Below are 25606 nucleotides of genomic sequence, written 5' to 3'. Positions count from 1 at the left end.
GACAAGGAATAGTAAATTGGAACAGAAGACCCTAGAAACAGACTCATGATTATATGTGAGCTTGATACTTGACAGATGGCATTCCAAATCAGTAGAAAAGATGTATTAAATAAAATGAACAATTAACTAGCTGTATTTTAAAAGATTGAGAAGTAGGTTCCTGGGAATTCCCTGCCGTGGCCCAGGTTCAATCCCTGGTCAGGGAATTAAGATCCCGCAAGTCGTATAGCCAAAAAAAAAAAAAAAAAAAAGAAGTAGATTCCTTCCTCACACAATAAATAAAAATATATCATATGAGTTAAGGACTCACACATGAAGAACAAAATTATAAAATATTTTGAAGGGAAAAAAATATAAGAATACTTTTATGATAGCAAAGGATTAAAAAAAATAAGATACAACAGGCATAAGCCATGAAAGAAACTGTTGATAAATCTGACTTCATTAAAATAAAACTTTGTATAATGACACCATAAAGTTAAAAGACAAGAACAGGAAAAAGACACTGATTTGCAAACTCTATAACAAAGGATTTGTATTCAATATGTAGAACATTTAAAAACTCCTAACAGATCAACAAGAAAAAGTCAACTCCGTTAAAAATTGAGTAAAGGACTTGAACAAGCAATTCACCTAAGAGGAAACAAGAATAACCAAGAAGCATGAAAAGATAAAAAATCTCCATGATAATCAGGAAAATGCAAATTCCCTGAGATATCACTTCTGGCCACAGCACACTATGGTAGTGGGTATAGTATATGCTCGAAACATATTTAGCATTACAAGGATTTACTGTTTACTTCAATTCACACACAAATACAAACAAGGCAAAATAATCTTCCCTTTATTAGTTTATTACACTTTACCTGTTTCATTAGTTCTTTATCCGTATCATTTGTCATGGACTCCTGGATAGATCGAAGAACAAGTCTATATAATGAAACAGTATCTTGACACTGGAAACACTGAAGAAGGATTTTATCTAAATTGCCTGCTCTCCCAGCACTGTTGGAATTGAGAACAGATTTAATTTCTTACAGTCTGCCAACATCTGTGAAAAATTTGGGGTAAATAAAAACAATGCTCTATTTTACCTCTATGTTTTGTACTGTTTAACTGATAACAGGAATTCAATAAAACATGACACAGGAAAACATTAGTTTTATGGGGTTGCTAGAGTCATCACAGTTATTTTAGTGTATTACCATTTAATTCAATTCAATAAACATATGCTGGGACTTAACTATGTGTCAAGTAATTACTATACATTATGGAACATAAAAATGAGTGAGACATGGTTCTTATCACCTAGAGGCCTGCCGCCTACATACAGGAAGCAGGAAAATAATTATAAATAAGTATTATTAGTTAGCCATGCAAATTAAATTAAAAAAAATAGAACCAGAATTTGGAAAACATCAGGCTAAAGAAAATCAGTAAATGGGGTTTATTTTAAAATATTACACAATATTTACCAGTAGTTTCTTTTTTAAATATAAAGATATGCAAAGAATAGGGAAAAACAAAAAAATGGTTCCACAGTCCCTCTTAAGAGAGATAATTTCAATAACTATTATGAAATGCACGACTCTTGAACTGTACTTATGCAAGCCACTGATGTTCACAGATGTACCGCCACAACTCTGGGGGCAGTGAAAATATCATGGACAATTCAAAGTTTCAGAAGATTTTTTTTGTTTCAAATTTGGTGCTTCAGGTGAGAATGTGGAATTAAGAGACAAGAGTACTAGATTTAGTGTCTAGAATATGAGTTGTGCTAGGATTACAACCTACTGTGATGAATACCAAAACAAGTGTTGATCTTTTTTACCTCTGGTTGTGAACAGACAAACTAGGTGAGGCTGTCCTGATGAAGAAGTAAAAGTAGTAAAACACTCTACTGCTTATCTAAAGGCAAATTATGAATGGATTTCTAAAATAGAAGACCTATTGTAAGATGAAAGGTTTATCAGGACGTGGGAACAGAGACAATTAAAAATTCCTACCTACATACCTACCTACTGATAGTGAAAGACACCTGAAATAACATTTTTATGCCTCAGTTGTCTCCTCACTTTCTCAGAGCTAGGGGCCTCAGGGAGGCGACAATGAGCACTCCTGGGTGGGCCCCAAATTGAGACCAAAGATGGCCTTCTTTTGCAACCTCCAGTCAGGAGAAAGTTATTGTGATGAAAACCAGACAGATATATCCAACAAGGTCTGATATTCAAGGACTAGCAGCAATCTTCAGTCATAAGTCACATTCTCACGGTTGTTAGTATCACTGTTAGAATAAACAGAATCTTAGTGGCCCAAGAGATTGTCATAATGATCAGTTTTCAGTTTCACACGGTGAAGAAGCGTTCTGCAGCAAACATAAACATGCTGAAGATGACATAAAATAACCACCACTTACCACGCAATCATTTTGCCGAAAAGAGTGACATAAAGGGCATTGCAGGTTGTAGCAGAACGACAGTGTCGTTCTAGCTTCTTCTCCTGCACCAGTTTACCAAAAAACAAAACAGAAATACAAAACCACCCTGGAATTAAGCGGTCTTTACAACCAAGCCATCAACAAATATCCCTGCGGAAATAACACGGTTCCTGCCACCTCATCAGCGGCATCACTGCCGTGTGGTACTGGACCACAGATGCCGTCAACATGCAAATGCTTTTTTGCTTTTAAAATACTGCTTAATATAATATAGTAAAGTAAACCTTAAGACCAAAGTCTTTTTTATTGCTTCTTCTATATCTGTTATTAGTTTAAGAGTAAATGCATTTAAGAAGGTAATTATTACTAAGTTCCAATTTTCCTTAGAACCATATAGAGTACGTATATTGAATTTTAAGTCTCATATAAGGTGTTTTTAGAAGGAAAGCTATAGAGAGTAAAAGAAAGCAGCAAAATTAAAAATACTTACCTGCTCTTTACTCAATTTAATGTCTACAGAGTGGCATTCTGCGATTATAATAGATTTTGCATCTTTCGGATTTAAAGGGTCAAGATGAAGTGTAGGCCACAACCTTTTATTTAAAGAAAAGAAAAATGAAATTCTCTTTTAATAATACAACAAAGCTGTAATCTACCCACAAGACAAGTCAAAGTCTATTACAAGAATTAAATTTTTATACTGCCTTCATAAAATAAAAAAATTAATCTGTTAATCATATTAAGTAATATTATTTCATTTTTTAGCAATTAATCACAACAAACACTGTTATAAATAGCTTATACACGAAGTGTATAACATTTCCAGTTCTATGTTCTATACCATCAGTAAAACAACATAGGTATTAGTGCCTGTGAGGAATAGTATCAGACAGTCTTCGTCCACAGATTACTTGTAATCCAATTAGAATTTACACCCTACAACATCCATTCTCAATGGGGTAGTGAAAATTGTTTGTTGGGGAGGGGAAATCTTACTCTCTTTATGCATAAAGCACAAATATACACACATATCTGTTTATATTCATGAATCGATATATGATGTATGTACAGTATTAACATTTCTTGGCAGGTGATTAGGAAGAAAATCACTAAAGGGCTCCTAGGGTGGGGAGGCAAAAATAGGTCAAGAAACACTGCCTTACAGAACTCAGCCACTGCATCCCTTTTTGAGGACTGTTAAGGTGAGCTTGCATTTCAGGACCACAGGTCTCTGGTCTATTTTTCCTAGCTCGGCCTTCCCCGTTTTCCTCACCCATAAATTTAACTGCCTACTAGACATCACCAATTGGAGCTACAATCGGCAAGTCAAACAAACCATGTCCAAAGACAAAAGTCATGACCTTTGCTCCACAAACCTGCCCATCCTTTGTGTTTCCCATCTCAGTTCATGGAACCACAGTTTACTTAATTTCTCAAGCCAGAAACCTGGGAGCTATCCTAGCTTTCTTCCTCACATCTCTGATCTAACCTCCCACCAAATCCTATAGATTGCATCCTTTTCTTGAATTTGCCCACTTCTCCCCATTCTCACTGACATCATATGAAAAATATGAGAAATACACATATCAAAAACCTTTCTTTGTTTATACTTTAAAAATTTCATGTAATCTGAAAGAATTAAATTTAGCACTTACCTCCATGCTGGAGGGCATGTTTCCACATTCACAGAAACAATTACTCTTACATTCACTGGCAGTGGATCTATCAGCCATTTCATGTGTTTTTCAACTTGCTTAAAAATATAAAAACAAAATTCCATCTATTAATTCAAAATATTTCAAAAGCAACCCAATAACAGCTCCCCAAGTAAAATGAAACTCTCATTAAATTTCTCATTATTATTAAGGATAAAATCTTATTTTTTGGATGATTTATCTCAGAATATTAGAAGAACAAGTGGCAAAACACTACTATCACTGATCTGAATTCTGGGCATGTAAGGAAATGTCAAGGCCCTAAAACCATGTCAAAATGAACAATATTTGCTAATTGTGAAAATACAGTTGGTCCTTCCCAATAAGATACTAGCATCTACTGGCATATATATATATATATTTTTTATCCACATGCTTCCTCTCTAGAAATTAAGCAGAAATAAAAGAAACAACATCAACATTTTCTTCTCACAAACATATGATTTAAATGTCTGCTATAGTCACTACTAATATTTTTGTCTCTTTCTGAGAATATCAATAGGTTACAAAGTAAAAACATACCTGAATTTGATCTATAGAATCAATAATGATGATGATGCTGCCTTGATGACGGGCAGAGAGTTTTTCCAGCCAATGTGGAAATTCTTCCAGAAGCTTAGCAGGATCCAGTGTCAGAGCAGATACTGACCAAGAATGTTGCATCAACTACAAGGTGAGAACACATGCAAATTAAAGTAGCTACACTGTATCACAACTGGTGACAAGTATTTCTGTCTCTGCATTTTAAGCCAAAATTGTCACCAAAAGGACCCAACTGCATTGAGTACAATTTTTAACCTTATGCAAAACCAAAACAAATGTGTAATACTGAAAATTGGTTTATCATCAGGTACTCAGGCCTGACAACTTCTGAATCTAAATAAAAATTCTGATACCTCCAAAAGACGGTATATTTTTCTACCTTTAGAGTCAGTCGTTTAATAATCAAGGAAGACTCTGAGCTGGTTGACATGGGCCTCCCCACAAAATGAGAAAGAATTAGTGTGTTAGGGGAATTCTTCTGTTGTAACTGGATCCTGAAAGAAAAAGACCTTTTATAAGACTGATGAAGCTCCTTTACGGTCAACAAAAAAAGAATTCACAATGCACTAAGCATCAAATGCTACCTGTTAGTAATTACATGGTCAGTCAATTTTGAATTAATATGGGAAACTTCCATTTTTACACCACTTTTAGATTCTTTTAAATAAACCATTAAAAATTATAGCTTCATTTTAATTACAAATTGGTGTTACTAACGTAAACCAAAACACTATACATTTGAGGTTAAAGTATTAGTAAAATGAGCATTAACCTTTAATTACAAGTATGTTATTAAAGGAAAAAGGAAGTTTCTTTGTTAAGTATAAAAATAGTATTTCCAAACATAACTCTGAATAAAAGGGCAATAAAAAGGAAACAACATACACTAACTCCTCAATGTAAATAATAACTACGCGTGAAAGAAAATGGTCTTACCACTTGTTTTTCAATAATATGATGAACTAAAATAAAACTAAGAGTTTATTAGCTTATATGAACCTTAGTCCATAATTTGAAGAACTGGTTTGCATTTGCAGTAAAGATTATCCTTTATTTTGATATTCTTTATGATTTATTCTACTCTAAATAGTCAGTCTTTGTCTTGTTTCAAATATTTAAAATCCCAATAAAACTTTTAAGACAAAGCCAGTAATTGAAAATAAAGGCACATGCCCTCTATAATTCACCTGACTCCATGCCACAGTGACCACTCCCTTAGCTCTGACCTACATAATTTATGTACACAATCACAAATGCTCACATTTCCTATTCCTTTCTCATTCTGTATCTTCTCTCTAACTTTCAAATTGTATCTATCTCAGGGCATGAGTCTGTTATATTACTCCTTCTGCTTTTTTAATGTTCAGTACAGGCCCTGCAGCAAGGTAGACATTCAATAATTCATTTTGTTGAACGAGTTCAGTAATTCAAATGATGACAACGATAACAATTTAATTGCACTGAATCATACCACTTTGATAAAAGAAGGGACTTTCCAGAGCCTGGTCCTCCAGATACAAGAAGGGGTGGAATTGGTGCTGCTGCTGCCACTAGATCATTAAGGCGTTGGTAATACTAGAAATAAAAATGAATTTAAATTGTGAAGAAGAACATGCCTCTTAGAATACTAAATAGAGTCAATTTCTGATTATCCTCTGAAATCAGTGGAGAAAAGCTGCATGAAAAAATGAAATCTACTTTTAATCAATAGCACCCTCATAATTGCTTATTTTTATGGCCAGTTAAATATGTCCAAAGTAGTAAACTAAGAATGGGCCCCAATTTCTCCTACCAGAGTATTAATGGATGAGGGGCAACCTTTCAGATCCCCATGGGGCTTTGCACCATTCAGATGTCCTGCAAAACGCTGCAGGGAGACTACTGCATTACCTTAAGTTCCTGAACCATGGAAAGTACCACAGATGGCCTTGAGGGCACCAGCAGGCATCCTACATCTCCTGGTCAGAAGAACACCTGTCCTGGAGACCATCTCAGTTTCCAGAGAAACAAGAGGGGGTCTTGTCTGGGGTCTTGGAGTCTCCCAACATGCTACTGAGAACCAAGCTAGGACACCTGAGATCTTTCTGAAACTGCATGTGTTCCATGCAAAGTCCAAGAACTCCTATTTCCTAGGCTTTCCCCAGATAGGAAAACCTCGTTCAGAGCTGAAAAGGACATACTCAGAAAACTGAAATATCTCAGTCGTTATAAAGGAGTTTCCAAAGTCATCTTGGGTGTTAGGATGTTTATTAAGTGTACCAGTGGTCTAAATGGTAGCTGATGAGGAATCAAAAGAATGTGTAATAAATAAGTAGTTTATGCGAGCTTTAGGGTAGCAGAAATTTCCAGCAACTACAATAAATAATTACTTGGTATAGTTTTTCAATCAATTTTTCTGTTTGTCATATCATATTCCCCAGGAACTCAAATATTTCTCATAGAAATGATACTTCTCAAGAAGAAAAGGGCTTAATTGATTTATGACCTTGTAAATCCTAACAGTTTAGTTCATGGTCCCAACTAAAGCCCATTTACAGACCCATGTTTCCCACATTAAGACCCCTTGCCATAGAAGAAAGCATAGGATTTGGAGCCAGAAGACCTAGGTTAAAATCTCACATCTGCAATCTACACCCTGTATGCTCTTAGGCAAACTATAATCTGGACCTTAGGTTCTTCATTTATATAATAAAATAGTGATAGCAATGTCTCTCTTATAAAATAACAACAATTTAACATTTACCATATGCCAGGTACCGTGCCAAGTGCTTTATGTGCATGACCTGATTTAGTCCCCCAAACAACCGTGTGAGACAGGTGTTATTAGTTACCCTCATTTTACAGACAAGAAAGTCAAAGTTTAGAGCTAAGTAACTTGATCAAAATCCATAGTGAGGAAATGGTGGAACCAGGACATAAACACTGAGAGTCTAAATTATGAAAGTCATTAAAAATCCTATAAAAATACAGCTGTTAGTGACAGCTACTGTAATATTCTTTAAGATATTAGTTCTTATATTAATTTTTAAATATTATTAAGTATTTTTGAACTTGAACACAGATTCTTTGTGCACTTCTAGTTTTGTTTATTTGCTTAGATATTTAAGGATGCTGAAGGACTGACCTGCCTACTGCATTAACTACTCTTTGTTTTCTGAATGTTTGATATTTTGATTCCTCCAATAATTGGAACAATAGAGAGCCTTACTATTTTCATCAAGTTTCCTAGGTATCCTAAACTTGGTCTGGTGAATTGCAGATGGTAGCATAATAAACATGTAGTTGATAAATCCTAATCTGTAACTAAACATGTTTGATATTCATAAGTATATTTGAATCTCACACATCTTTCATATGATACAAACCTAAGCACATGTCTCAACATGGATAATTAAGCCATGAGGGCAGATACTAGCACAATCCTTAACCTTGACTATAATTAGATGAAACCACAATTATGACACAGGCTTTAAGCAGCAACTGATCTTTGTTGGAACAATACTCCAAATGCTTACTTTCTCGAATCCCAACTCATGGGCTGAATTTGAAGCCTGCTGAAAAGCTTCCATTTGCTCTTGTTCATCATGTATGTCCCACAGAACATCACCAAAATCATCTTCTTCTGGAATAGAATCTTCACTGCCCAAATCCTTAGTTTCCAGGTCTGTATTTTCAAAGCCCAGGATGTCCTGAACACCAAGAGCAAGCACACAAAAGCAAACAAAGGAAGTGAAGACCTTGTACAGTATTGTCAGCACACAGGCCTAAGATGGCCCTCACCTACCTCGGAGGGCGAGCCCAAACCTATGGCCTTTGTATGGTACCTCCAGGGATCAATTTATAACTATAAAAATAAGCAATAGTTTAAAAATAAAGAAAAGAAGTAAAGAAATATTAAAATAATAAAAACAAACACCACTCTCATTCATTAAAAATAAAGTTAGAGGGAATCTGGTTTCTGAAAGATGTTACACAATATCTTTGGCTATATCTGGCTGGCGAACAATTTTAAAGACCGTGCTAATGCCTAAGAAATATGCTGCTTTACATTTTTACAAGCATTTAATTACTAAGATGGGGTTTCTTGATATCAAATATCTCTGCTATGATGTCTAGTCTTTATATTAATCACTGAAAATATGTTGTCGTACAAATGGTAAAGTTGGTCAATATGTCCATTTTCACTTACTGCCATTTACTCTGTTCAATTCATCTTATTTTGGGGCTCACTCTTTTTTTTGATAACAAATCTGCATACTTGTAACACAAGTTAATTTTAAAAAGTAATTTAGTCCCTTACTTCTCAAATAGGGTCCCCGGTACCCTGAGGGAGGGGCCAGCAGGTAAGGATAAACGCAAGCTAAACATCTGGTGCCCATTTTACTTGAAGATAGGGAATTCTTTTTCTTTTTCTTATCATTATTAGAGTTTTTGCTGATACATAATTTTAAATGATTTTTAATATTAAAAAAAGACAGGTAAACATCAAGCAGAATATATAATTCACATAAAGTTTCAAGATAATACTGAGACATCATAGAAACTTTCAGTTTGAGACACCTCTGTGATCCATGATCTCAGACACCTAGAGGTGTGTTTTCACCCCTCTCTATTGCTAGGGGGATAATGTGGTGGAAAAATTCAAGACAGATTTTTCTAATATACAAAAACTCAAGGTGCACACAGAATCTAAGGAGACTCTCTGTTGAATAGGATGAACATTATCCCTCATATACTTCCTTTTTACCTACCACTTTTGTAATCCATTTTATACTTAACGGATATTAAAACATCAAATCGTTTGTGAGACAACTGAGAGATACAGATACATGGTACTGGGAATAACAAAATAATACCACCAGATGGACTCTTGCCAGAAACGAGGGCACTTTACCCTGGTATTGTTTTCAAAAACAACCAAACAAGTGATTTTCTCTGGAAAACCCAATTTTATTGAAATCACTCTTAAGATATTTGAGAAGAAATCTTACAGGGAATGCACATTTACCTGTTTAATAATCTTTTCTACATAAATATAGGTTTTATAGACTCCTTCTGCAGGATCTCCTGAGTGATCAATGATCTGGGGGGAAAAAAAGAAGTTTAACAACAAGAAAATAACAGGAGGAGGAGGGGGCGGTAAACACTTTTAGAGTGCTTATATGTTAGGAACTGTTCTAAGTACTTTGTGTATATTAGCTCATTTACCCTCACAACCCTATGAGGGAGACACTGTTATTCTCTCCATTTCATAGAAGAGGAAACTGAGGCAAGTTAAAAAACTCATCTAAGGTCACACAAGGGATTTAGTGTGAACAATGTTGCAAATAAAACAAAAAGTATGCTTTCTTTTTTGCTTATGTGTCCATCTGAGAAAGTGACTGGAGCTGGTGATACCAAAACTCTGTCCAGGACCTGGTGTCACCACTGAAAGTCCACTTTGGTCTGGATGATTGCACACACCTGCACATTTTGACATGTGACAGCAGGAACCTGTTAAGGAACCAGATAGGTGGGATGGTGTGTGCTGGGGCCTTGGTAGCAGCGTCTGCGCCCCCATGGTGTGTAGTGAGGCCATGGAGCCTCTGTCCCTGCCAGCACTTGGATGCAAACAGAAGTAAATTTTATCATGTGGAGCAGAGAGTGTGGAAAATATTCCTAAATTTGGCTTGATTCTTTTCAGCTCACAGCCTTGGGGGAAATAGTTTTTGTTTTTCTCTTCTTGTCCTATAACCTGAACACGTAGGTTCATATAAAAGCCCTCCCTGAATAGTGCTTGCTTTCTGCCTGTTTGTTTCAGAAGGGTAACCAGGGTAACCTGAGGAAACATGGAAGGGTTGGGGTCCCAGGCTGTAGTGGTCAGAGGGAACTAACCTTTCATTCGTGGGAGACAATGGGGTCCCCTCTGCCTTCCCCTGTGGGCTGGGGCCTGGCACACAGTAGGTGCTCAGCAAATCTGTGGGTTACTTATGGAATGATCCAGAGGAGTGGGGGGGGGGGAGGGGTCATGTGCCAAGGCTGAGGGCAGCTCCACGACCTTCACTTGGGGGACAGGTTGGGGAGCCGGTACAGAGGACAAGGCACCCCCCGCCCCCCAACTGTCACTCTCAGTTCCTCCCCTGCTTGGCTGGGGGGCTTGGCCCAGGGTGAAAGGAATGGTCTTTTTTCAGGAAAATTCCAATGGCTGAATTCTCACATTTCTGCTTCAGGTAAGAACTTGTGGATACCTTGCTAATCAATTCACCTTTTTGGGTATGAGCATTCCAAAGCTGGGAAAACCAACACCGGCCTTTATTGTTTTAATCACTCTGCTGAGTGTCCCTTCTCTTGATGTCCTGAATAAAGGTCATTTTTTTTTTTTGTAAACACACATACACATATACACACGTACACGTGTGTACACACACGTATGCATGCCTACACATTGATACACACACGAGTTAAACAGCTACTTTAATTTCATCGTATGTATTTCTGTACCATTCAATACACATAACCTTCAAAATCCATCTTTATGCCAATAAAGCAAAGAAGTTTATCCTACATTTAAATTTATAATCATAGTAGAGAGATCTTATTTGACTCCTATATAAAAAAATTCATCCTCTAGTATACTAATTTTTAAAAGCAATATTTATAGAAAAAATAGAAAAAAGATAAAGATTAATATCTTTCGTCATGGCACCTAGTGAACTAGGCTGGTACTAAAATAATTCAAACAAAGAATGAAATGGCTCTGGAGATTAACTGTAATAAAAATGTACTCTTGTCTTAGACTCTTCACTATGTTATGCTGGCCTCAAGAAAAATGCTTGTATTCATATTTGATCTTATTTTCTGGCTAGGCATAGAGAAACAGAAACTTCGTCAAAATCCTAGGGTTGTTTTTGATTGTATTCTTAACACTAACTATAAACATTTACCAAGTTATCTCAGCATGCAGTAATGCAAAGCCTGTAATCTCTATTCTAAAATATATCCCACCACGCATATAGGGATGATCAAATCCTTCTACTAGTCATCAGTTTTTGGCTTTTCCCAATGCTTTCAGGAAAGGTTACTATGAAAAGGCTCCTCCTTACACTAATCCTTGGTCAACAATAGATAGAAGGACTCTGTGCTTGGGAAAAAAGCACAGTAAAGATTCTGATTTATCCACTTACAGATCATACACTTTTTAGGCACATATTGCTGTTGATGCCTCTCTTTCTCTCATAGTCCACAACTAATCTGTTAGGAAATCTATTGGCTCTGTCAAAATTTATCCAGAATCCTACTGCTTTTTATCACATCCTCTACCACCACCCTGGTCTAAGCCACCAGCATCTCTCACTTGGATGACGGCAACAGCTCTCCACCTCTGCCCTACCCCACTACCTTCCCTCCAAACCACAGTCAGTGCTCAACACAGCAGCCCAGGAGAGTCTTGTCAGAATAGCATTTCTTCCTCTTTGGTTAAATCCTTCAATGGCTCCCCACCTCACTCTAAGTAAAAAAAACAAGGTTCTTCAGCATCGGCCCCCGTGACCGCTCCTACTCATATCCCCTCACTCGCTCTGCTCCAGCCCCGCTGGCTTCCTTCCTCTCCCCAAACACGCCAGCACCTCTCTCTGCCAAGCATGTTCTTAAAAACAACCTATGAATTTTACCTTGGCTTTGTTGGTCTTGTTCAGGTTAGAAACTTGATCAATCAGGTGCTGGACAGAGTCAGAACTGACTTTCCCATCTTCCAAACGATGATAAAGTAATCGTGGTTTGCCTTCAGGGTTTTTCAGAAAAGCTTCTTCACAGTCTTCCAATAACAGGCTAGATTGGAAATCAGTATTTCTTGTGCTACACTGCACTGTGGCAGCACACAGTTAGTCAATTAACCTAAGTGCCAAGAAGGGGGATTTACTACAATGACAAGTGGCCAGAAAAGGCCCCGCTGCAGAATAAGTGAAACTTTCCAAAAATGGATGTTTTTATAGCTCTATTCTAGCTAAGTGTCAATATTAAAGTATAATATATCCACTAGCAGACAATGAGAGTAGGTACAATCAACTGTACAATAAATTAAATTTTAAAGCATACATAATTTTAATTTTTTAAAATCTAATTTAAAAAAAACTTCTCAAAAATACTGTTAAACGCTGCTCAAAATAATGGTCCATACTCATGAGACTTTGCAAATAAATGGAAAACCTAATTCTATTCACAATTATATAATTTCAAGTTAAAACACAAATATCATCAGCCTCAAGGTTTCAAGATTTTTCTCTTCTCTAGTCCTTTAGCTTTTACTCATTCAATAAATGATCTGAACCCTTATACCCCAGATACACTGTAAGAAAGATCCAGAGGCAGATGGGGAAGGTTAAATAGCTATTAAAATCTTGACTGTGGTAAAGGTTAAAAAAAAATTCTAACTATGCTCAATGTACCCTAACTACAGTTTGTACTATTCCTATTTAAATTCCAGAAAAATCTTCAAATAACCTACTAGTGTTTTCTACATCACAAGGAAAACTAAACAATTCCCCTTTCTAAAAAGCATTAAATGAAAGTTTGTCTAGAAAGGCAAATTAGTGTGTGTATACAGGGGAAAGCCATTATATGATTCAGAATTTGCATAAAAAACTAAAATACCTGCCCCAATACGAAACAGAAAAAAAAAGCATAAAGAAGAAAAAAGAAAAAACAACATGGTTTTAACGATTAAAGAATTAACAAGAGAAAAACAACAAATGACATATACTATCACTTAAGATAAAATACTACCTAGATATTAAAGAATAAAACAGGATATATTCTTAATATAAAAACAAAACAGGAAAATAAAAGAGGGAAGGGGAGGTAAAGGACTCCAACTAAAGGAAATCAAGTTGAAGGAATCCTTAAACTTATTTTGGGAAAAGGTTCCTTGACCACGTAGCTCCCTGGCCACCTGGCCTCTGGGTAGAGTCTTAAGGATCAATGATAGGTTATACTGCAGGGACTCTCATAAAGTTTAGGGCTCCAAACACTTCCAAACACAGTTAAAGTCAGAGTTGGTCCTCAATAAAAAGAGAAAAATGCTTTGGAAGGATTAAATCCAATGAGACAGAAAATATAGAATGAAAAATTAACTTCTCATTTAACCTCCTATCTATCTTATTTTGTCTCTATCTATATATCTAACTGGTAAAAAAAAAAAAGCTTCATTTGCAGACTAGATTCATTGGTGTGATTATATTTCACATTATAAGAAAACTGCTCACTTTACTGGATTTAAGTAGTTAGCTCCTCAGAGAATTAAAAATATGATTTAACACCTATGCAAGTGTTCAAGTGCCTCTCAAGCTGTATCTGAAGAAAGAAAATAATGAAGGTTAATGCTGATTATGGAAATCAGGGGTCACCACCTTCTTCTGTAAAGGGTCAGCTAGTAAACATTTTGGGCTTTGCGGGCCATACAGTCTCTGCTGAAATACTCAGCTCTGCTGTTGTAGTGTGAAAGCAGCTGTAGACAATACATAAATGAATGAACATACCTGTGCTCCAATAAAACTTTATTTATAAAAACAGGTGGCTGACGGGATTTGACTTGAGGGCCATAGGTTGCTGACCCCTGATTAAAATGATCTTTACATGAATGATGTTAATCTTATAACCTATTAAACAAGCTTAACAGTGTGAAACTTTTAATTTTTTATTTTATTCACGTATTAAAAGTCATAGTATTTATTGAATTTCATGGTTGTTTTTGATTATAAGAGTGCAATTAGAACTTATCTTTCAAGTTCATCTGGTAATCTCAATTCTATTTATGAGTTTAACTTCTATAATAAATTATAAAATTTTCATCTTACCTTGGTAAGGTTAAATGAATGAATAAGATAACTAATGAACTCTTCTCAATTTCCCATTTTCTTACAGTGAGGTACTGATTTTCAATATCAATTGGAAAATACACAGTATGGAAAAAGTATCCCATTGTCTCACACATTCTTTTAAGTTTAGGTGAATAGTCCTAAAAACAAATTAAAACATAAGAAAGCACAGCTTATTTAACTAAAGATCTAGTCAGCTTTATACTACTTAAAATCAAAAAGGTTATGTTGGATATTCTCTGATTTAAAACTTTAAAAAATATATGATCACATCTTAAAGAAAACCTTTAAGAGAAAAGGCAAGTTTCTCTATAAAATAAAAATAGTAATAGCTTAGCAACTTTCCTGTTTCCTAGCTCAGAAAATGATTTATCTCATAATAAACTTAAAACAACAGGAGTAAAGTATTAGGCTATTTTGCTTTGGTAGTTATTTATTTTTATTATTACAAATGACTTCTGTTTATTGTTATAGGGTGAAAAATGTAAATCCATAGATTTATATAGTAAAAAGTGTCCGCCGTGATATATTAGAACACTAAAGCAAACAGATATAAAAATATGTTGGTCTATAACAAATTAAGGTACTTAGTAATGATGATTATTATTACGCAATAAATTAGTAATTCCCTCAACATGTGTTTGGGAACAGCCTATACTGAGTAGAAGCTTTGGTTTTCAAAATACTTTGTCTTTTTATCAAAATTGATTATTATCAAAAAGGAAAGCTAAATGAACTTATTAATCAACAATCTGGATGATGTTAATATAGCAGGTATAGCATGTGACATGCATATTTATTTAAAATTCAGTTAGAACAGTAGTTGGTAAACTTTTCTGTAAAGGGCAAGATGGCAAATTAATAACAGCTTAAGAACTTGGCTGTTTTGGCAGAGGTTTTTGTGGTCCATTTAGTCTCCATCATAATTTATTCTGCCATTAGTGAGAAGCAACCTGAGACAATACATTGCACGTGGCTGTGTTCCAATATAACTTTATTTATAGACACCAAAATTTGAATTTCATATAATTTTCATGTCAAAATATTATTCTTCTTTTGATTTTTTTCAACCGTTTAAAACTGTAAAAACCAATCTTAGCTCTAGGTCATACACAGACAGACTGCAGGCCAGATTTGGCCCACAGGCTGTAGTTTGGTGACCCCTGCCTTAGATTAACCCCAATGGCTGCCTTGAAAAATTTAAAACCATGACAAGGATTAAATTTTGCCATAATCTGAAACAGATTCAAGAATAGAGCTGGCAGGTATTAACTATAGCAGGCACCATCAGTAAGGGCCATAAACACTGTGGAGAACGTGTAATGAAGCATTCAAAAGCATAAAGTTCCAAGGTCTTAATTTGAATATACTGATAATACTGAGTAAGACGTTTTCTTAAGAAAAGCCCAAGATGCTTCCAACTCTTTAAGACATAATCTAGTAGGTAGTAAACTACTTGGTTCAGGCAATCAATAGTATCATAACCGGGACACAATATTAACTTTATTTTAAATCAGTGAATACAGAATTTATAAATGTCCTCACCTTAAGGAAAAGATCAATTTCGGGCTGGGTTTCATCTGTATAAATGAGGTAACATCTGACAGTGTTACTCCACAGAGAATGCGAAAACAAGGGGGTAACTTGTAATAAACTAGCTACAGCAATATCCCAGTCATCTGAAAATAAAATTTCTCATAAGTTACTGAAAAAAGATTACTAGAAAACATTTGACAAGATGATTCCCCAAAAGTCTGAAAGAAAAAAACAGGCATCATCTGATCTCACTTGTAATACCGACAAAGCTTCTAGAATAAGATATTAGAAGGCAATCAGTTCTCTAACCTCAAATTCTATCCTGGGGATTAAAGCAATCAATGCCACCAGTGGTCTTTGCTGGGGTAACCGTGGCTCCAATCAAATGTCAGGGAACTAGGCAACATGGGCTGTTCAATTAGTTTGCTACTTGAGGAGAGCCTACATTCCCAGGCTGGCCTATAGTTTTATCTACTTATTATTCTTGAAATACATTGAGTCAAAATGAAAGTTCAAGAATGGTACAAAACAAAAAATAACCAAAAGATAGTTAGTGAGAATGAATATTTTAAGACATATTTGACTACTTCAAAATGCATAATTAAAAAAATAATCTTCATTTTGCTAATAGATAAATAATTTCAGGTTTTTCTGTTTGTTTTTTTAAAATTTATTTATTCATTTATTTATCTTTGGCTGCATTGTGTCTTCGCCACTACGCAAGGCTCTCTCTAGTTGCAGCGAGCAGGGGCCACTCCTTGTTGTGGTGCGCGGGCTTCTCACTGCAGTGGCCTGTCTCTGTCATGGAGCACGGGCTCCAGGCGTGTGGGCCTCAGTAGTTGTAGCACGTGGGCTCAGTAGCTGTGGCTCGCGGGCTCTAGAGCACAGGCTCAGCAGCCATGGCTTTAGTTGCTCCACGGCAGGTGGGATCCTCCCTGACCAGGGCTTAAACCCGTGTCCCCTGCATTGGCAGGTGGACTCCCAACCACTGTGCCACCAGGGAAGTCCCTATATTTCAAAGTTTTAAGAAAAGAGTGGAGCTACTTATAACATTTCAGATTTGAGGTGGTATTGAAATTCTGAACAGATCTTAAGAGCTGTTTTGGATACCAAATTATATAAAAGATAATGAATAAGAATACTATATTATATAACTGAAGTTTTGTACTTTACTCCACAACTTCTCTAACCTTCAACACCGTCAAAGATGCAGAGGGAAAGACTAAACACTACTGTTTTTCAGTTAATCTACATTAGGCTCTCACCGCTCAACTAAAATATCCGAGAACTCAGACCAGAAATTCAGTTATTAGAACCTATTGGCCAGTCTGGCTGGGAGGCACCATCTGATCCTGATGTGAATTATGTAACTTCATCACTCCTGGTCAGTGACAAGCACCAGTACATGATGGTTTGACAGTGGAAGACACCCAGAACACAAGTCTCATGCTCTGCTGATGGCAGTTTTCCCAGCACAAGATTATAGTACACAAACAGTCACTACCATTAACCAAGGTAATTGGCAAATGGTGTGTGTTACCTCTGTTGACGTTAGCAAAGGGTCCTTCTATATCTATAGAACTATGGGCAAACTCAGGGCCCCGGAAAGACTGCTGAAGCTGAATCATACTCCCTATGGAGGGCTCACTTCCCAAGGCTCCACCAGTCCAATACTCGCACTGGGGTCCAGCAGCTGTAAAAGCAAGAGATTTCATCTAATGAAAACCAAATTACACTGAAATTTCAAAAACTTATCATATATATTCAATGGATTTCTAATGCAAAAAATACTACAATATTATAAATACAACAGATATTCAAACTTTGATTTGAAATCAAAACAATGATTTTGAAAGTACTTTGCCACCAACTTCTGGCAAGTTCTAAGGTGGTGGTTAACATAATTCTGGTTATCATCTCAAACTTAAAAAGGGGATTAAAAAGAGAAAGATGAAAAGAAATTAGGAATACAATAACCAAAAGAATTATAATAACAGAGAGGAGTTAAAAACACCCCCCAACAAAAAAATTCTAAAAAACATTCCTAACTATATGATTTAGGTATCAGTGTAAAATGTGAAGGAAAGAATTTCAAAGGAAGACTATTACTGGCACACCAGTAATTAATATTGGTAATTCACTAGTATGTAAGCTAAGGATGTAAAGAGCACATTTTCCTTAACCTCCCAGAGCAAAAAAATTAATTTCTGAATCAATAGGTACTTATGAACACGTTGATTTTTTTTAATAAATAATAATTCATGGCATCCTTGACTAAACATAAGTAAACTGGTTTTTGGGCTAAATCTCTGGCAAAACTGAGATTATTATTTGTGGGTGACAAATAATGAGTGACATTCCCTCAAGCATTCCTTCTTCATGTTTATATCGAAATAGGAAGAAAGACCCATGAGGAAATATTAACTCATTTTTATTAACTTGCTAAGAGAATTAGAATATAATAGTTTTGAAACCCTGTACATTTTAACATATGTCAATACTGAAATAATCACTAGGACTAATGCCATTAAGAATCACTTCACTTTTTTTCTCAAAAGTTAGTAATAAAAGTCCCAGGATGCTAGTCAAATTCCAATGGTACTAAAATGAAAATTAAGAGGGAATTATCAGTTGCCATATTTCACTCCAAAATACATCAGTTTGTAAGAATATAATTATAGTTTTTTTAATAAATGGGAGAGTGACTGCATTTTTCCACTGCATTTAAAATAGAATATTTCTCAAAATCAATCACACTTCATTATTATTCCCTTGGAACACAGTGGACCCTTTCATTCTATGATTCCAGTTTTTCTTTATTTCTAGAAAAAACACTTTCTATGTTTAATTGTAAAACAAAAACTCTAAAAGTATTTCACAAAACTGCATTGGAAACCACTCAATGAAATATTATGCAGATATTCTGATAGTTGTAAAGAATATATCAATTATGTGGAAAAATAATGTGACAGAGACTACTAACTGTCCTCCAACATCCATTCTCCCCTTCTTCCTTTAGTGACACAACCCCAAACTTTATGTGGACACATGGCTCTCCCCCTAATGATTACACTTTCCCATCCTCCTAGGTAGAGTTCTGGCCAATGGGATTTGAGTAGGAGTTATCTGTATATCTTTCAGATTGTGCTTTCAAGGAAAGTAAGGTATTCCCTCCCTCCCCCTGGCTAAATTGTAGATGTGATGTTGGGACTTAGAGGGGCTATCTTAGACCAGAGAGAGAAAAGCTATGGGTTAAGGTTGGTAGAGCAATGAGACAGAAGGAACCTCAGCCTCTACATCATGGACTTCATAGAAAAGAGCTGTCATAACAACTGAGAAAGAGAAAGTGCAACTCTATTTGTAACAGCAATTACTTATAAGTAAAAGGATTCAAAGTTGGCTCTATAATCATTATACCTATATTGAAATCTCAAAATATTATAAATAGGAAATAAATTTACCAGTAACATCTGTACAGTTGTCATCTGAATCAGACTCTCCAGGATCAAATACATGGATCCCCTGAACGTGTAGCCTCTGAAGTTTACTCTCCAACTCTCGCTTGGCCCTCAATAAATCCTGAATTTCATTTTCCTTGGTCTCCCTAAAAATCTTTAAAAGAAGGATTTTAATTTTGAAACCCTTTTGCATAATCAAAAATTGTATCATAAACTTTTAAGGGAAAATTCTTTCTTTCATAAAATCAATATTCATTTGGTCCTTGATCTCCCCTTTTGTAGAATGAATAATCTGAGTACCTCTACATCACTGTTTTGTAACTGGAACCCACTGGAATTCCAGCAGGATGTGTGTCTGTAGTGTGGAGCTGCCTCGTGTGCTACCTGATGTTTAGCAAATTTGTCCCCCTCCCATTTAATGCCAGTAATGCTCACCCATAGAAAACATCCCCAAACATTCTAAATGCTTTCCCCTAATAGAAACACTTTCCTTCCCGCCCCCCCCAAATTCCTATTAAAATGTTCACTTTTATACCTTTTCTTTGAAACTACCTTAAGTTTACCTCGTCCAACTCAAAAATGTAAAAAGTGCTTTAGTTTAGTTCTTATAACTTTCATGGTTCCTACATCATTTACTTCTGGTTATTCATCGCAGTATTATATGAACTTTTAAAATATACTGCTTTTATTCCATATCACTTTGGGGATAAAGATGTATGAAATTTACCTTAAATTGCCTCTTAACTTTATCTCTGTCATGTTCAAAAGTAGCTGCTCTCTCCATTGCTTGATATTTTGCTTCTAAAGCACTTTCCTTTTCCCGAAGTATCTTCTGGTAAGTTTTCTGAAGTGCCTGGAATAATTTACCTTGTTATTTATAACAAAAATAGCATGCCTCCCAAATTTTACATTATCTTATATACATATTAAATATCTTAGAATTTTAAAAATCTACTTACTTTTTCACCAGTTATCAAGAATGGCATATTGCCATTCTATTCAAACACATAATGGGAAAAAAAAACGCAAATATGCTTGAATTATAAATGAAGATATTCGACATTAAGCTTTCAATGGAAATTTATGCTTTTTCTTTGAAATACTGCACTAGTTCTTAATCTTCACTACACCTCAGCTTTCCCATCTTTAAGAGAACAAAAAGTACAACTTGTAAGGCTTAACCTGAAGGATAATTACTTCTGTGAGACTGTGCACTCCTTGGCTCCATGTCTTACTCCTCTTGCTAGTCCCAAGCACTTGCAGTGCCTGATACACGGCAGGCTTCCAGTAAATGTCTGACTGAATGGATTAAATAAATACAGAAGGTTTCTAAAAAATGTCTAGATATGTGAGAAAGGAATCAAAAGGGTTATATAAGGAATCAGGATTGGTAACAGGAATAACCTGGGACTGTGACATTTGTCAACACTTAGTGCACTCTACCTTGGTTGGTCTGGCTTTCTTTTCTACCTCCACCTCAGTCTTTTGCAATATGCAGTGAATCCAAGACAATGGCTTGGATGCATGCAATCAGATATCTGAAATGCATAAGTCCATTTCATATATGCAAGTGCATTAAGACTGCCCAGTAGAAAATCTGTAAGACAACAGATAAAACTGCTTATGTCTTCCCAGATAACAGTGCTAATTATACAACAGCTAATGGGGGTGGGGTGGGGGTGGAGAGGGATTGACTAGAAGGACTAGTCTAGAAGGAAGAAGGCTTCTTCCTTCTAGAAAAATCAGGTCTGAGGTATTTATTCTATTCCTACTGTAATGAGCTCAGGAACACTTGGGCTGTCCAGAAGTCTCTTCCATAGTAAAGAAAAATAGAGTAAACAAACTACAACCCTCAGAGGGGCCCCAAACTGATGACACAAAGTCTCACGACTTTGCTCACAAAAAAATAGCTTTCCTAATAATCAGTTAAAATAGATCTTTTACAGGGAGGGCATGTAATAATTGTTTTTTGAGTAATTTAATCAAATGGATTAAGGAAATTTGACTATACCTAGGGAACGTTTTCAACCACAGCAGTTAAGGTGGTGAAAATCAGGGGCTGCCAGAAAAATTCACTTCAAGGTCACTGAAATCCAACAGCCATGGAACTTCACAAAGAAACGAAAACAGGGGCTTCCTGGTGGCGCAGTGGTTAAGAATCCACTTGCCAATGCAGGGGACATGGGTTCAAGCCCTGGTCCAGGAAGATCCCACCTGCTGCGGAACAACTAAGCCCGTGCGCCACAACAACTGAAGCCCGTGTGCCTAGAGCCCGTGCTTCACAACAAGAGCAGCCACAGCAGTAAGAAGCCACAGCAGAGAGAAGCCCGCGCACGGTGATGAAGAGTAGCCCCCACCCTCGCCTCAACTAGAGAAAGCCCGCCTGCAGCAAGGAAGGCCCAACGCAGCCAAAAAAAACCAAGAATAAATAAATTTAAAAATATATTTTAAAAAAGAATAAAAATAAATTTTAAAAAAATTAAAAAAAAAAAGAAACCGAGACAGAAGCCCCACCTCCGAGTTATGTAAATTTGTGGGGGGGTAGGGGAGTGGGGGGTGGGAGGGCGAGGCGTGGTTAAAAACTCCTAGGAAGGGTTTGATGAGTTGCCTCAACAGATGTCACCAAAATCTTTTGTGTATATGTGTGCTCCGTGTGGACCTACTTCTCTGGAGATTAGCATTTGCTGCTTCAGGACACTTCCAGGCTAACTGCTTCAAGGCATCTGAATGAATGGACCAGAAATAGAAAAGGGGGGAGCGGTTAGTTAAGGAATCAGTTTAGACCCCAAGACAGTATGTCCCCTCAAATTAAAATGCAGAGCAGTCAGGCGTCCAGGGTCCAGCTGGCAGTGCGGCCAAGAGGCTGCGGGGCGGTGGGCAGGCGGCCCCGGGGCTCAGTTTCCCGGGTGTCGCGGCCGTCCCCGGTGAGCGCCCGGGCCCGGCGTTACCTGCAGCTCTGCCCGCAGCCGCTTGTTCTCCGTGTCCAGCTTGGCCTCGCGGCGGCCCATGGATAACAACTCCTGGTTCTTGCTGACCCGGAAGATCTCGTACTCCTTCTTCAGCCGCTCGTACTCGGCCGCCGCGTACTCCAGCTCGGGCACCGACGAGCCAGTGGACTTGAAGCTGGCCCCCAGCAGCCCGCCGCCGCCCGCCCCGCGGGGCAGCGAACCCGGCCCGGCCCCCGCCGCCGCCCCCGCGCCCCGGCGGAACGAGCTGCGCAGCAGGCGAGCCTTGGGCTTCACCTCCACCGGGATCTCGCAGGCCTCGCCGCCGCCCGCCCCGTACGTGTCCTCGATCACCTCCCCGCCGGCGGGGCTCACGAGCGACGAGGCAGTCCCCATGGCGCTGGCGGCCGCCGCTCCTTGCCACCAGGCTACCAGGAGGGGGCGGGACCAAACGAGTGATTTGGGGCGGGGCAGCAGGAAGGGGCGGGGCGAGAGCATAGAGAAGGGGCGGGCCAGTGGGCGGACGAGAAGGACGGGGCGGGGCAGCCGGGTAGTACGGGGCGGGGCAGGGTGGCTAGGCGGGGCCAGAGGAGCGGAACGGATGGGGCGGGGCAGCAGGGCTGGGCTGGGAATGACAGCGGAGCGCGCGGGGCGGAGCGAGCAGCGTGGCGGTCGCGCAGGTCCACCACTGCGCTACGTCAGGGCCTACGGACAAGGTGAGCTTTCGACTTTTTGCAACAAGGGACACTGCAGACAGCACTTTAGAGGAATATGGGGCATCTCACCAAGTAAAGGAAAGGATAGACCATGACAGAATTTGAGGGATATCATGAAAAATGGAGAGAGATGGGAAAACAGTTTTAAACTTTTAAGTCAAGAAAAGCGTGGGGTTGGCATCTTCTCTCTTACGCTATCTTGTGTTCTTGCCCCTCCGCCGCGTTTCTAACCTCTCCAGGTTTGGAGCCCTGGGAAGGAGGACAGGAGAGGGGAGGGAAAGGCTTTATTTAATTGACACTGCTGTGAACTGGATGTTTGTGCTCTTTGGACTTGGCAAAAGGTTAAAACTGGCCCTTCTCAGAGATAGTTTTGTAAGTTCTTCAAAGACTCCCTCCCCCTCATAACTGGAAATCTTTAATCTTCGGTTTTCTTGACCTGGGCTGGTGCAGCTATATTCCAGCTGGTGCTCACTGCTTCCTTAGCTGTAAGGAATTCAGTGATACTTTAAGGATCCTGTCTGCTGATGTTTATTCCTCCCTACAGGGTCCCACTTGGACAGACCCAAGATAATCCATGCTAGTTCACTTGCTGGTGGGGTCCACATCTGATCTACAGGTGTTACAGGTCAGGTTTCCTGGGAAACATTCTGAAATGGAGATAACCATGCAAGATGTTTGTTTGGGAGTGTCCTTGGGATCAACACCTGTAGAAAGAAAGGGAAAGAAGCAAAACTGGTCAGTGGGAGAAGCTGAGCTTTGCTGCAGCCTCAACAGAGGCCTTAGCCAATCTACAGGGAGTTCTGATCCTGGGATAGCTCTGCAGAGTTGTTCTAAATTGCGGTGGGGGGCTGGGACTTTGTACCCCCATACCAGCCAGTCATCAGCTTTCTTCAGTCAAAGCAATCCCCTGGGAGACTGACAGTTGAGGACTGTCTGCTGGCATCACTTCCAGTGGCTGGAGGAACAAGTCTTTTAGGCATCACAACATCTACCACAACAGGAAACACATTTTCACCTCAAAGAACTCTGGGAATGCAGGCCAATTCTCACTCCCTCCATCAAAGTAGCTAGTCATCCTTTCTTTTCCCCTTTAAATTTTCTTCAGGAGGGAATCAGATACCAGGCCACTGTGTTCTTCAAACTCCAAGAGATACATATTAACTTCTTCAAATAGTCTCCTGAGATAAGGGGAAACAGTCCCACCATCAAGTATCTCAAGAACTCCTCCCTTTTAAAGTCCTTTCTGATCTCCAGCTTCTAATACTTGTACCCTCAATGTGGATCAGTGGTTCAGGAAATCATTCACTAGGTTTCTGACCACCTCCTTTGAAAAATTCTGCATCTTAGTCTTGTACCTCCTTTGGAATGTGCATCAGCTGGAGACTTCCACTATTATGCTTGCATACTAAAATAAAAAGCCATCACTCATTCCCTCCAAACCAATAGCAAACAATAACTTCCCATAGTTTATGGAGTAAATTCAGATTCTGCAGCCTAGGACCAGTGCCCTGGAGCAATGACTCTCCTTTCCTCACCTCTGATTTATCCAGTAACATCCCTCTACCCGCGTTCTTCCACCCTAGTCGGGCTGATTTTCTTCTTGTCCTTATACCAACGTAGTTTCTGTTTCCTTTCAGTACTCTGCCAACCCTCATTTCTTTCAAAGTCTAGCTTCTTTCTCTAAGAAACTTTCCCTGAATAATCATACCTTTCAAGGGTTTATCATATCAATATTTTCAATTCAATAATCTTTGCCTTTGTGCAAAATACTGTACTTAACTTTTCCTGACCTTGTTCTCCATTAATTGTGTCCCCATTCTATTCATCTTGGGTTTTGGTAGTTGTTATTGTTATGATGCCATTTGTTGCTTAGATTCATCACCAGCAATCGTATTGAACTCCTGCTGAGAACATAATGTAGTGCAAATGACTGATGACCCAAAAAGATGTCAGATGTGGCTGGGGTTCTCAAAAAGCATAGGAGTTGTCACTGCCTTCCCTAATAACCTTCACATAGTTTTGCAGATGCCCCCCAAAACAAATCCAGGTTTGCTGAGACCATGGAGACTCCTTTCTATATAGTGATTACTGGCTGTCTTTCTCATCAAGGACAATATGTATAAATTCAGCACACATACTGACCTTGGATAACTGTTGGTTAATGCCTAAGTGACATAACTGAGTGAGTGAACCCAGAGATGACCAGTTACAGGGTGCTAGCAGATACTCAGTGTTGTTGGTTTCCAACATATTTCTTAATCCTAAACTTATCACAGAATTTGTTTGTTTCCAACCTCATAATTTGTTTCCCTTCTTCGTGCTGAATTTAACCCAACATCAGTCTTCATTTTGAAAGGATAATTTTGAATACAGAACTATGGTGAGGCATGAAGTCTCTGGCAGGC

General features: G+C 38.0%; 1 protein-coding gene and 1 long non-coding RNA gene across 8 annotated transcripts in view; one reads left to right on the top strand and one right to left on the bottom strand.

Annotated features, from left to right (window-relative positions):
• The window catches only part of NPHP3 (nephrocystin 3), a 43833-nt gene extending 20926 nt beyond the window's left edge, over positions 1–22907 (bottom strand). For 5 of the 6 annotated variants that reach the window (XM_059920320.1, XM_059920323.1, XM_059920321.1 and 2 more), the window contains exons 1-16: positions 22489–22907; positions 20268–20393; positions 19544–19694; positions 17623–17775; positions 16092–16225; positions 14526–14686; positions 12345–12501; positions 9704–9778; positions 8211–8384; positions 6167–6270; positions 5075–5189; positions 4675–4818; positions 4093–4190; positions 2928–3030; positions 2417–2499; positions 867–1005 (exon numbers count right to left, since the gene is read on the bottom strand). In XM_059920320.1, coding sequence (XP_059776303.1) covers positions 867–1005; positions 2417–2499; positions 2928–3030; positions 4093–4190; positions 4675–4818; positions 5075–5189; positions 6167–6270; positions 8211–8384; positions 9704–9778; positions 12345–12501; positions 14526–14686; positions 16092–16225; positions 17623–17775; positions 19544–19694; positions 20268–20393; positions 22489–22881 — 2310 coding nt within the window. In that variant the 5' untranslated portion in view covers positions 22882–22907. Of the gene's footprint in view, positions 1–866; positions 1006–2416; positions 2500–2927; positions 3031–4092; positions 4191–4674; positions 4819–5074; positions 5190–6166; positions 6271–8210; positions 8385–9703; positions 9779–12344; positions 12502–14525; positions 14687–16091; positions 16226–17622; positions 17776–19543; positions 19695–20267; positions 20394–20737; positions 20840–22203; positions 22267–22488 lie in introns of those variants that run through there. The other variant, XM_059920324.1, reaches the window with a different exon arrangement.
• Positions 22908–23130: 223 nt separating this feature from the next.
• LOC132365236 (uncharacterized) overlaps positions 23131–25606 on the top strand; it is a 120488-nt gene continuing 118012 nt past the window's right edge. For both annotated transcript variants that reach the window (XR_009503061.1, XR_009503060.1), the window contains exon 1: positions 23131–23201. This is a non-coding gene — a long non-coding RNA (uncharacterized LOC132365236). The remainder of the gene's footprint in view (positions 23202–25606) is intronic.

This window comes from Balaenoptera ricei, chromosome 4 (genome assembly GCF_028023285.1).
Source record: "Balaenoptera ricei isolate mBalRic1 chromosome 4, mBalRic1.hap2, whole genome shotgun sequence".
Classification (NCBI taxonomy): domain Eukaryota; kingdom Metazoa; phylum Chordata; class Mammalia; order Artiodactyla; family Balaenopteridae; genus Balaenoptera; species Balaenoptera ricei.
The sequence above is the reverse complement of the archived record's forward strand: the minus strand, read 5'-3'. Positions and strand labels throughout refer to the sequence as shown.